This window comes from Mastigoproctus giganteus, chromosome 7 (genome assembly GCF_048544385.1).
Source record: "Mastigoproctus giganteus isolate SK-2022 chromosome 7, ASM4854438v1, whole genome shotgun sequence".
Taxonomy (NCBI): domain Eukaryota; kingdom Metazoa; phylum Arthropoda; class Arachnida; order Uropygi; family Thelyphonidae; genus Mastigoproctus; species Mastigoproctus giganteus.
The window spans coordinates 169,932,274-169,946,568 of NC_143581.1; the positions used below are offsets into that span (position 1 = coordinate 169,932,274).

At 36.6% G+C, this 14,295-nt stretch overlaps 1 protein-coding gene across 1 annotated transcript in view; it reads right to left on the bottom strand.

The window, feature by feature from the left end:
- Nucleotides 1–6,865: 6,865 nt before the first annotated feature.
- Nucleotides 6,866–14,295, bottom strand: part of fh (frataxin) — a 77,171-nt gene continuing 69,741 nt past the window's right edge. The window contains exon 6 of the mRNA XM_090378476.1: nt 6,866–7,016. Within this exon, the coding sequence (XP_090234602.1) occupies nt 6,866–7,016 (151 nt within the window). The remainder of the gene's footprint in view (nt 7,017–14,295) is intronic.

Genomic DNA, 14,295 nt, shown 5'->3' on the forward strand with positions numbered 1-14,295 from the left:
CTGTGTTAAAAATGAACATATCCCTTGCAGATATACTGATTTATTCCTTTTTGTAAAGTGAAATTTTCTCTTTTATAGGTAAAACACCACATTTAACTTTAATTTCTATATATACTTTTCAATTGCATGAACGTCAGTTTTATGGGAGTGAAAATTGTTTGCAACAACAGTGCTTAAGTAATGGGTAAATATGATTAATCCTAAAACATGAAGTTAAATTAAAACAGTATCATAAAAATATAATAATGATGCATTGCATTTAATTACTAATAAATTAGTAATTTATTAGTCTCTGTTAAAGAGATTAATATTCTCTGAAAGCAACAAATTCTTCGGTTTTGTGTGTGTGTATATATATATATATATACACACACACACACATATATATATATATATATGAAGGTGAAATTTGAATTTAAAAAAAGTTCCAACATAAACTTTCCATAATGCCAGAAAAAACTAAGCATACTGTCAATAAATACACTGTGCATAAAACAAAATTAAACATATTCTGTATAAAATCAAAGATATCTGCAATGAATGGTGCAAAATTATCTGAAATTCTAAGATTAAATCCTAATAATGTATTAAATTCAGAGGGGAAGTAAGTTCAAAAGGCTATGGTTGTTATGACAGTAAGTGTAGTAAAGAATGCCAAACTATCCTTTTGAGTGACAACATGAACAGAACAAAATAGCTATCTCTCTAGTAACTGAAAAATCTCTGAAGCCACAATGAAAATCAGACTTGGAATGATGACATCTGAATATTTTTTCTAATTGGCTACTGACAGATTGCACCATGGCAGATGCAAAAAAAAAAAAATTTTATTGATGATTGCACAACTCACAATATTAATTGCTGTTTCTCTTACATTCCTCCCGCCAAACACCACATCAAAGCTTCAACCCTTGGACCAAAGAATTATTCCGAATTTTAAGAAAAAGCGTCACAAGCAAGTTAGTTGTAAGTAGATATTCTCATCCTCTATATCCATCCAGAACACAAAGAATGGGATATGAGAACAGTAAGCAAATCAAAGCATGGCATGCCGTTACTGAAAATGTAACTGCAAACTCTCTTGAGTTAGCTAGATTTCTAATAACAATCTGTTGTAGAAAGTGAGTAAGATTTCTGCTTTGGGAATAAACAAACCAGTTTCATTTGGTGATTTCATAAATGTTAATTGCAATATTAAAATTAATGAATTGTGTTCAAATGATGCAGAGAGAGCTTCTCATATAAAAATACAAGAATAAAGCAGGAATTAACATGCCTATCTGATGGGAAGCTTAGAAGGCAGTAAATGTGAAACACATTTAATACAGATCTTCCAACTACAACAGAAAATTTTCTCCACAATAAATCACATTGAGGACATTATGGAATGTGAATTGATGAAGAAAATGAACCAGATCATTCTTACTACATATTTTAAATAAAACAAGTGCAAGTGTGTTTACTTTTATTAAAGAGTTCTGTAATCATAAATCTTTTTTTTTTTTTCTGTAATTTTAATAAAATGCAAGTCTTTTTATGCGGTACCTTGTTTTTTTTTTAATAGAAAAGCAATACAATTCAGTAAATTGAATTTTTCATAACTTAAGGTGCTTTTGTTTCCCTTCAGTTTCCAGTTATCAAGTGGGGGGGGGGGAACTGCTGTAGAAGTGTTTGCTTCCATCTACTGCTAAATATGCCTTATGCCTGAAAGTTAACTATTGATACTTTGCCAATGGGTTTTTTTTTTTTTTTATTTGTGTCAAAGCATTTCAACTGCCACAGTCTGGTAATTGCTGGTGTAAATATTGGTTTTGACTAGGATTAAAAAAAAAAAATGTCTGTGCTATTCAACCAGTGTGGTTCACCCTTGAATGAATAAGATTTATTTTGGATTGGGTGGATGGGTCAATTTAATCTCTTTCAATTAAAAATTGGGATTTTTTTTAAAGTGCATCTATAATTACTGGTATTTTAACCTCCTCCTGTTTTAAATTAACTAAAAACAGGAGAATATCTTTTTTATTAATTGAATATGCAAGTGACCTTGGAATTTTCAAGAATGACACTTGTTTACTGAAGTTGTATGAAAGCTCATCATTGTAATGGCATTCTATATGGTGCATTCCATTAAAAACACATTGCTATGTCTAAACTGTCTTTACAAGTGACTTCAGTTAATGAAACAGTGACTATTTTGGTAGCCCACTAAGGCAAGTTTCAGTGTGCTTCTAAATATGTAATGGTAGTGAAGGTACCATGTTTTTGTCTACTTCATACAGAGCAGTAGTGTTTTTATTTTTAAAATCATATGTGAATATGTAAGTGGTCTTGTAATTTACCCATGGAACTTCTAGTCAATTTCTCTAATTCCTTTGTATTGTCAGTGCATTTTTGAATTATAAATTCATGTAACCAGAAATGAAATCATAATGTTTACTCTTATCTGTTTGTGATTTTAAATGAAGCCTTTCATTCAGATTTTTGCCACCAAGAAACTTTGTATGATTATACCGTCACAAATAGCGAGTATCCTGAGTGTAGTAATATACTAGTAAATAAGAGTCCATACTGTTTATCTCAATACCGGAGGACACGTAACACTTTTCTCACATAATTTCCACCATATCCTGATTCAGGTGACAGGTAGATGAGTATTCTCAACTACTTAGATAAGGATGGTGTTCCCAGAAAAGGATGAATAGCAATGCCATAAAGCATCTGTATTTATGTTTATTAATATAACTAATGTAACTTTGATCGTTATGGTATAGTGTAATTTGATAACATATATCTCAAACTTGATAGCTAAGGTATAACGTAAAATATTACTGCATTAACTTAGTACAGTTAAGTATAGTATAGTAAATTAATCAATTAAATTAAGTAACCTTATTACTTTTCATTGTTAATTAATTACATCATATTTAAATGGAAATCATGCCCCAGACTAGAGCAGCAAAGCAACATGCAGAAAGTAGAGAGACTGCTATGGCTCCGGGGAAAATTGAAGGGGGCGATTCTCCAACTTATCACAGCCTAAAAAAATGTGCAACTTGTGAGATGTTTGCAAACCTTTCTGGAACAAGACATGATCTAGCAAAGGAGGATGTCTGTGTGTGCTAGGTGCACAGAGTGTCAAGAAATTAAGTGCCAACTCAGCATTCCGATGGGCATCTATGAGAGTTTGAAGAGTAGGGTAGATGCACTTGAAGGAATTGAAGTGGGAGGGTCCATCAAGCTCTCAGCTTGCCCAGCTCAATGCCAGGGCTCACTCTTGTGCATCATGCAACGCAGCAGCAACCTTCAGGGCAGAATGTGCTGGTCCCACAGGAGCTAGTTATTGTTGATGACTCTATTGTCAGGGAGACGGGAAATACATTGTGCAAAAAGGATAGGTGGAATAGAAGAGTATGTCTGCCAGGGACAAAAGTTGATGTTGTACAGCAGATACACTGGTTGTATTAGAGTAACCAAGAGTAAGAACAGGCACATGTATACTTGCATGTACACCAATGCTAGGAGTATAATAAATAAATTTGATGAATTTGAGGTGCTGATGTTATTGAGATATCAGAGACATGGTGTCACACAGAATTGGAATTTGGGGAGTACAATGTGTACAGAAAGGAGAGGAGAGGAGAGGAGGGGTGATGCTGTTAGTTAACAAACACAAAAATCTAAGGAAGTGCATCCAGTTGACATGGGTGGACAGTGCAGTGTTGAGTCAGTTTGGTGTGACATGAGCACAGGGAAAACCAACCTGAGAGTAGGAGAGTGTTATAGGCGTAATGACTCTGATGAGTACAGTGAACTACTGTCATTATACTCATCAGAGGTATAATGTAATGGAGTGGGCCAGTAAATCGGATTGCCTTATAATGGGGGATTTTAATTTCTCAGATAAAGATTGGAACTTCTGGGTTAGTCACTCACACACTATCAACACTTTTGTGGATTTATTGGATGAAAGTTTTCTACAGCAGCATGTTCAAGAGGCAACTAGAGGGAGTAATACTCTTGATATGATTATCAGCAGTGATTCTTCATGTGTTAAGAATCCGCAGATAATGGAACCACTAGGTGACAGTGATCAGTGTGCTAATGTGGGATTTACTTATAAAGATGTAACTACCATCAGGGGCAAAGGGAAGGGTTTTTGCTTTCAAAAAGGTGACTATAGTGGTCTCAGAGATTTTTTAAATTCTATACAATGGGACCAACTGACTATGTTACCAACAGCAAATTCTAAATGGGAAGCATTCAAGGAATTCATCTTGGAAGCTACTAGGCATTTCATAACAACTAAGAAATACTGTTATTGGTTTAGAGCTAAATGGATGTCAGATGACCTAATGAGACTTGTGGCAGAGGAGAAAAATGCTTGGGACACATATAAATCTTCAGGAGACACAGAAGCCTATGGTAGATATAAGATAGTCTGTAATCAAGTCAAAAAGGATAGGCAGATTACGAAAAATCTTAGGGAAACAATGCAAAGAAAAACAGTAAAAACAGCAAGGCATTCAAAGGAAAGTAGTAAAGACTTCTTTACTGATGTAAATTCCAGAAGTAAAGGGAAGAATCGGATTGGTCCACTTGATATCGATGGTCCTGTTGATGATCCTGCTCAGGTAGCTGATAAACTGAATGAATATTTTGCATCTAAATTCACACATGAGGAATTCTGTAGGGAAGTGGAGGCCAGAAGTTTATCAAATTCTAACAGGGAGCTAAATGATTTTGTAATAACTGAGAGAAAAGTGGAGGAGAAATCGTTGAAGTTAAGACACCTGGGGAGGATAGGATCTATCCAGTTATATTAAGGGAGCAAACAAACCCTTAGTCATAATTATGAGAGCATCCATGTATTCAGTGGAAGTCCACACAGATGGGAGAAGTGCAAATGTATTCCCAATTCACAAAGGGGGATCAAAGGGTGACATGGGTAATTACAGACATGTTAGTCTAACTTCTGTTCCAGGGAAAATAATGGAGTCACTGGTTAAGGAAGTGATGCAGGATCATCTGTACAAGACTGCAGTTATAGTTCAGACACAGCATGGGTTTGGGGGAAGTCTTGTCTGACAAATTTGATTAGATACTATGATGTGGTCACAAAGGAACTGGATGCAAAAAATATTTTTGATATCATATACTTAGATTTTAAGAAAGCTTCTGATACTCTGGCACATGGAAGACTACTGTACAAATTGGAGCAGTATGGAATTAAGGACAAGTTGCTACAATAGATAAAAGGATGGTCAAGTGGGAGAAGACAGATAGTGGTTGTCAATGGACATTGCTCCTCATGGACTAATGATATTAGTGGAGTTCCCCAGCGTTCAGTGTTAGGCTGATTGTTGTTTTCAGTATTCATAAATTATATTGATTGTTATTAGCCATATGGTGCAAGGAAGCCTGAGGCTTATGCTGCACTAGCCAAAAAAAATGAGTTACCCTGAGAGAGAGAGAGAGAGAGAGAGAGAGAGTGAGTCAAAAGTAGAAGGAAATCACCAAGAAAGGGAAGAATGATGATATCCAGCTCAGGACCCTGGATGTACCAAACCCATGCTCACCAGATGTGAGCCCCTGGAAAAAAAATCTTCTGCCAGCAGATATAAGGAAAGTGCTGTGTGGGACAGTTTCTAATTTTCTATACTTTCTTTTTATTTTCAATTGTTAATCAATTTGATTGTATATAGAGATGCAGATATATGTCTAAGTTTTCAGACAATATGAAGACTGGCAGGGTTTTTAATGACAGTATGTTGCTGCAACAGGATCTGGAAAAGTTGAGCAGTGAGCTGAGAGGTGGCAACCGAAGTTTAACATTGATAAATGTAAAGAACTGCATATAGGTAGCAGTAACCCCAGACTGGGCATATAATTGTGCAGTCAGATATGATTGTTTGTTTGTTATTTTGTTTTTATGAGCATTAGCAACTAAGGCCATATTGCTCAGGGAATATGTGGTGGTCATTCCCTGACCTTTCCGCATTCTCCATATTTGGTGGTCACGGGCTCGAATCCCGGTCTAATCAAGAAGCGTGTGCTATGCACTGCTGCTCCTGGCTACAAAGGTGCCCCAGTCAGTCAGATATGAAGTTTTGAGCAGTGCAGACAGGTTGCAAGAGTAGCTCATGGTGTGTTTTCAATGATATACAGGAATTTTGCTAGCAGGGATAATGGGGTGATTCTCCCCTTGTATAAGGCAGTGTGGTCAGGCCACACCTTGAGTACTGTTTACAGGTCTGGAGGCCTCCTTTTAGGAAAGACAGAGAGCTGCTGGAATGAGTACAGAGAAGGGCAATGAGATTGGTGAGTGGAACAAAGGGTTGCTGTTACCAAGAAAGGCTCAAGTTCTGCGAATTGCAGCTTCTGGAGACTAGGCACCTGCAAGGTGATCTAATTGAGGTGTATAAGGACTTGAATGGTTTGAGCAAGCTGAATGCCGATGGGATTCTTCCTCTTGCTCAGATTAATTATCTGAGGGGGACATAAATTCAAACTGAGGAAAGACAATTGTAGAATAGATGTGCAGAAATCTGTCTTAAGCCACCAGGTGGTTGACAGTTGAAACAAACCCCCACCTGTTGTAGTGGAAGTCTACAACTTAAGTCCAAGGCCAAACTAGACAAACATTTGAAGAGAATGGATGGGCAGAATAGGAATTTTTTTTTTTTTTTTGGCTAATGCTATATAAGCTTGCTTTGATTCCTCTACTAATGATAGTCAACTCAGGTGTACACACACAACACATATTTCATTTTGTTATATTTCCTGACATGGTAATCATGATTGCAAGAATAAACTTTTATGGATTTGTGACTTTTATTTGTCAATAATTTACAAATATTTACAACAGTTAATCTGTAGGCTTTCCATATGAACAGTTTGTAAACTCAACTTCTGCTTGCAGAATTTTTTGAATTTCTACATTGAGGAGGTTATGTAAAGATACACCATCATGCTTGTATATCCACTGCCCATTAATGAAGTCATATCTTTTGGGACCACTGAAAAGAAAATTATATTTAATCAAAATAAAAAAGATGCTTGCATTTATATATTTTTTTAAAAAAGAATGTTAGCCTAAATTGTGTAGTCAAAAGTGTTCATACACAAGGGTTTATGGCTTGTATTTCAATGACCTAATACATAGAAGCCACCTCTGACCTGTATGATAGGATAGCCTCAACTCTTCTGAACAATTTCTACTGGCTTTTAGTAGGTATCAGCCAGAGACCTACCACACCAATATGCATATGCACGATACTTCTGGAACATTTACGTTTAATTATAATGGACATGATCTGGCCAAGGAGGATGTCTTAGTGTGTGCTGGATGCAGAGTGTGTCAAAAATTTAATCATCCATTGTCAGGGAGATGGGAGATATATTGTGCAAAAAAGGATAGGTGGAATAGGATCAGGGTATGTTTGCTTTGCCAGGCAAAAGTTGATGATGATGCTGTACAGCAGATATCTTTTAAAGGCACAAGAGGTGATATTGTTGTACATGTTGGCACTAACGACAAGAGTAGGAGATCTACAGACTTATTTAACATGTACAGGTCAATGTTGAAAAAAAAGTAGCAAGTAAGGGTTAAATTTGAAAGTGTCTGCAATTCTGCCCAGACACAATAGGAGGGAGTATATGATGAGAGTCTTGTCAAGCAATTCAGCCCTAGAGAGATTGTGCAAAGCTCATGGGGTAAAATTTTTTTCAGCATGATTTGTGTTTTTTAACAGAAGAGATTGTTTCTACAGGGATGGGATACACTTAAATAGAAAGGGTGCAAGAATATTTGCTGATGCTATCGAGGCAATGTTAAGTGGGTTGGAAAACTTTGGTGAATTCACAGACTAAGAGATTAACAGTAGCCGCAGGCAGAGATGGAAGTGATTCTTGCATTTCTTCTATTGAAATGAGCAACAGCCTGGAAAGCAAGTTGCTGGGGATTTCAAACTACTGGAAGTCATGAAACAAGTAAATACATGGACTGTGTTAGATTAACTAAGAGTAAGGATAGGTGCATGTATACTTGCATGTACACCGATGCTAGGAGTATAATAAATTTGATGAATCTGTGGTGCTGGTGAAGACATCAAAGGTGGATATTGTTGGGATATCAGAGACTTGGTGCTACATTGATATAAAGAATGCAGAATTGGAATTTGGGTAGTACAACATGTACAGACAGGACAGGAAGGGAGGAGGGATTATGCTGTTAGTTAAGAAACGCACAAAATCTAAGGAAGTGTAACTGGTTGACACTGGTGGATCGTGAAATGTCAATCAGTTTGGTGTGAAATAATTGGGAAAGAAAATTAGGATAGGAGTGCGTTATAGGACATACGACTCTGATGAGTACAATGAACAACAATACAGAGAAATGGAGTAAGCCAGTAAATCAGAATGTCTTATAAAGGATTTTAACTTTACAGTTATTGACTGGAACTTTTGAGTTGGTCACTCGCACACAAGCAAGAATTTTGTGGATTTACTGGATGATTTGTTTTCTACAGCATGTTCGAGAGGCAACCAGAGTGAGTAATACTCTTGATCTGCTTATCAGTAGTGATTAGTCATGTATTAAGAATTTACAAATAAAGGAACCACTAGGTGGCAGTGATCAGAATAAACTGATGTGGGATTTACTTAAAAGATGTAACTACCATCAGGGGTAAAGGGAAGAGTTTTTCCTTTCATAAAGGTGACTACAGTTGTCTCACACAGTTTATAAATTCTATAAAGTGGGACCTACTGATCATGTTACCAACAGCAAATTCTAAATGGGAAGTATTGAAGAAATTAATCTTGGAAGCTACTAGGCTTTTCTAACTAAGAAACTAAGAAATACTCGTCAAGATTTAGGCCCAAATGGATGTCAGATGAATTAATGAGACTGGTGGCAGAGAAGAAAAATGCATGGAATGCATATAAATGATCAGGCGAAACAAGCCTATGGTAGATATAAGCTAGTTTGTAATCAAGTCAAAAAAAAAGCGGTTAGGCAAGCGAAGGCAGAATACGAGAAATCTTTGGCAAAGGATGCAATGAAAAACAGCAGACTTCTTTACTTATGTAAACTCTAGAAAGAAGGGAGATGAATCAGATTGGTCCACTTGATATCGATGGTTTGATTGTTGATGATCCTGCTCAGATAGCTGAGAAACTGAATGAGTATCTTGCATTTACATTCACACATGAGAAATTCTGTAGGTAAGTAGAGAACAGAAGATTATTAAACTAACAGGGAGCTAAATGATTTTGTAATAACTGACAGCAAAGTGGAGAAGAATTTGTTGAAGTTAAATATAAGAAAGGCACCTTGGGTGGATGGAATCTTTCCAGTTATATTAAAGGAGGTGGAAAAGGAAGTAAGCAGTTTAGCCACAATTATGCAAGTATCATTGGACTCAGAGGAGGTTCCCATGGACTGGAGATGTGCAAATGTATCTCCAATTCACAAAAGGGAATCAAAAGTTAATACGAGTATTTACAGACCTGTTAGTTTAACTTCTGTTCCACGTAAAACAATGGAATCGCTGGTTAAAGAGGCATTGCAGAATCATCTAGACAAGACTGCAGTAATAATTCAGACACAGCATGGGTTTGTTAAGGGGAAGTACTGTCTGAAAAATTTGATTGATATTATGATGTGGTCACAAAGGAACTGGATGCAAAAAATAATTTTGATATCATATACTTGGATTCAGGAAAGCTTTTGATATGGTTCATGTGGAAGACTACTGTACAAATTAGAGAAGTGTGGCATTAAGGGTAAGTTGCTACAATGGATAAAAGGATGGTTGAGTGGGAGAAGACAGAGTGGTAATCAATGGATACTTCTCTTCGTAGACTAATGTTATTAGTGGAGTCCCCCAGGGTTCGATGTTGGGCCCATTGTTGTTTTGTATATTTATAAATGCTATTGATGAAGGTAAAAAAAAGGTAAAGTGTGGCCATTATCAACCCACTGCAGGATGGAAGCCTCCTCAACAATTCATGCTGAGAGAAATGGGCCATAATCTGCCGCACTGGTCCAGTGCAGGTTGGCAGATCGACTGTATTCAGCAGTCAGGGGCTTGAACCCCGGTCTACTCAAAGAGCGTGTGCTACTGCACTCCCGCTCCTGACCACTCGGCTACGGAGGCCTCAGGCTTAATGTCAAAGTTTGCAGATGATACGAAGGTTGGCAGGGTTGTTAATGACAGTATTAATGACTGCAACAGGATCTAGAAAAGTTGGGCAGATGGGCTGAGAAGCAGCAACTGAAGTTTAACATTGACAAATGCAAAGTATTGCATATGGGTAACAGTAAACCCAGAGAAATGTAGCAACTGTGTGGTACTGCACTCAGGGTAGTGGATAACGAAAAAGATGCAGGGGTAATTGTGTAGTTAGATGTGAAGTTTTCTGAGTAGTGCAGACAAGCAGTAGTGGCAGCCTGCCAGAGCAAGTCATGCTGTCTTGTCAATGATATACAGGAAGGCTTAAGTTCTGCAAATTGCAGGATCTGGAGACTAGGCACCTGCAAGGTGATCTGACTGAGGTGTACGAGGCCTTGAATGGATTGAGCAGGCTCAATGCTGATGGGATTCTTCCTTTTGCTCAGATTACAAACTCGAGGGGGCATAAATTCAAATCGAGGAAAGTCAGTTGTCAAATAGCTGCAGAGAAATTTGCCTTTAGGGAGGGTAGTTGAGTGCTGGAACAAACTTCCATCTGTCGTTGGGGATGTTGATAGCTTAAATAAATTCAAGGAAGAAGTGGAGAAGCTTTTGGAGTGAATGGATGGGTGAATTGAGAAGTTTATTTTTGGTTGATGCTGTTATAAGCCTGCTTTCTTGCATCATAATGCTAATTAAACATTAATCCTTCTCATATAACCCGAAACTACCTACATTTGTTCTATATTAGATAGTATGAATCAGAGCTGTAATACTCAATATGTTCTACGTTGATAATAATATTAGTAAATTAATAAGGAGTTTACCTCAATATGGTACGTGGAACACTTCCGTATGATACCCTCCAGAAATTAAAACGGAAAAAACGAAAAAATCGACAACTTACCGGTACATTAAAGTAAAATATAAATAATTAAAGTAAAATATAAATAATTAAATAATCAATTTAACACAATTCAAAATCAATTCAAAACAATTAAAATTCAACTTAACGCAATTAAAAGAATCTAACGAAAATATTCAAAACGATTTTCCTTCCTGAAGCTGACAATGCTTTTCGACCGACTGTCGTGATCACAGGAATGAAAATTACCGAATCAGGCTAAACCTGCAACTTAAATAGTGATTATGTGTCTTCGCGCATGCGCGTAAAGGTCCACGCATCGGAGATCAAATATGGCCGCCGAACATTAACAGAATTCTCGTGTAATTTAATTTCAACGGTTTCTGCAATTAATAGTCGCGTATAATTACGTTGAACGTTAAGTATTTTGGCCTCGTTAAATAAAAAAGTATGTTTTTCGTTAATGGCATGAAAGGCTAATTCTGACGCTGCTGAACGAGAAGCACGAACTGAGGCTTCGTGTTGATTTACACGGATATTAAGAGAAAACCGCGTCGAACCCTGATAAGACGAGTCGCAATCACCGCAAGAAATGTTGTATACTAGATCATTAATTTGTGTTGCGAACGCCGAAAGAACCGAGCGATTGTTCAGTATAGTGTGTAACTTCCGTATAGGCCTAGCTATAATTTTAAATTCGGTATCTTTAAAGAATCTGTTAAGCTGTTTGTGCCACTGTTCAACATATGGGACAGAAATAAAGTATTTTTTGATATTACTATTGTTGATTGGTGCAGTATTTTGTATCCTATCCTTAGCTTGTACCCTAATTCGATTTATTGTGTTAATGGGATAACCCCTGTTCAAGAATCTGCTAGTTAATATTTGTATTTCTGAGTCTAAAGCAGAATCCGTCGTTGAATATTTATAGGCATTTAGAAATTGATTAAAGATAATCGATCTTTTGTAGGTGAACGGGTGGTAGCTATTATAATGTAGAAGCATACCGGTGTTTGTGGGTTTTCGATAGATGCTAAATTGTATTTTGTTCGAGTCCCGGGTAAGCGTGAAATTTAGAAAGTTTAATGACTTAGTATCCGTATCTTCCCTTTCCAATGTAAATTTGAGTCTAGAATGAATATTATTAAACGAATGTAAAATATCTTGGATAGTACTACTATTGTTGTACTATCCAAGAATGTAAAATATCTTGGATAGTACTACTATCCAAGATATTTTACATTCGTTTAATAATATTCATTCTAGACTCAAATTTACATTGGAAAGGGAAGATACGGATACTAAGTCATTAAACTTTCTAAATTTCACGCTTACCCGGGACTCGAACAAAATACAATTTAGCATCTATCGAAAACCCACAAACACCGGTATGCTTCTACATTATAATAGCTACCACCCGTTCACCTACAAAAGATCGATTATCTTTAATCAATTTCTAAATGCCTATAAATATTCAACGACGGATTCTGCTTTAGACTCAGAAATACAAATATTAACTAGCAGATTCTTGAACAGGGGTTATCCCATTAACACAATAAATCGAATTAGGGTACAAGCTAAGGATAGGATACAAAATACTGCACCAATCAACAATAGTAATATCAAAAAATACTTTATTTCTGTCCCATATGTTGAACAGTGGCACAAACAGCTTAACAGATTCTTTAAAGATACCGAATTTAAAATTATAGCTAGGCCTATACGGAAGTTACACACTATACTGAACAATCGCTCGGTTCTTTCGGCGTTCGCAACACAAATTAATGATCTAGTATACAACATTTCTTGCGGTGATTGCGACTCGTCTTATCAGGGTTCGACGCGGTTTTCTCTTAATATCCGTGTAAATCAACACGAAGCCTCAGTTCGTGCTTCTCGTTCAGCAGTGTCAGAATTAGCCTTTCATGCCATTAACGAAAAACATACTTTTTTATTTAACGAGGCCAAAATACTTAACGTTCAACGTAATTATACGCGACTATTAATTGCAGAAACCGTTGAAATTAAATTACACGAGAATTCTGTTAATGTTCGGCGGCCATATTTGATCTCCGATGCGTGGACCTTTACGCGCATGCGCGAAGACACATAATCACTATTTAAGTTGCAGGTTTAGCCTGATTCGGTAATTTTCATTCCTGTGATCACGACAGTCGGTCGAAAAGCATTGTCAGCTTCAGGAAGGAAAATCGTTTTGAATATTTTCGTTAGATTCTTTTAATTGCGTTAAGTTGAATTTTAATTGTTTTGAATTGATTTTGAATTGTGTTAAATTGATTATTTAATTATTTATATTTTACTTTAATTATTTATATTTTACTTTAATGTACCGGTAAGTTGTCGATTTTTTCGTTTTTTCCGTTTTAATTTCTGGAGGGTATCATACGGAAGTGTTCCACGTACCATATTGAGGTAAACTCCTCTTATTAATTTACTACATTTGTTCTGCAAAGCCACTGCCAGAGCCAGTTTCGAGTGAGCTATTTTGAACACACCCAACTTCAATTCATCCCACAAGTATTCACAGTGGGATTGAGGTTCTGGTTCCAAGCTGGATAGTTTAACTCTTTGATGTCACTGTCCACAAATCAGTCTTGTATGATACCTATCATACAAGACTGGTTTGTGGTGTATGATACCTATCACAAAAGACTGGTTTGTGGTGTATGATACCTATCATTATCATTCTAATATTGCAGGTGCTGGCTGGTGCTCTTCCACTCTACTTGGAAGTAGCCAAAAGAGGCTTATATTACAAATTGAAAAAGGACATACACACAGAATTTCTGGGGATAGTCCTTGATACAGCCAATAGCATCAAGGCTGAAAGAAAAAGAATAGGCACAAAGCTCCAAGAGCTATGGCAAACAAATTGGGAGTAGGAAACCAGATTTCTTGTTACCAAAAGGTTTCTGCCCAAGGTTATCCCGAAGTCACCTAAGTGGTAAGCCTTGGGACTTTTCACATTTATACTGACAGGTCATTGCTCCCTAAAGACAAAATTAACTTACTTGGGGTTGACTAATGACTCTAAATGTACTTGTGGTCAGAGTGAAGACTGGGCACACATTCTATATAAATGTATCTATATGAATGTATAATTTATGACATCCCCAGAACCCAGTTGATAGCACATGGGAGTAGAACATCTATTTATAATGGAAGAAAAGTATAACGCATTCACAACCTACATGCAGAAAATATTCAAAATGCGTAGATCAGTCCAAAGAAGAG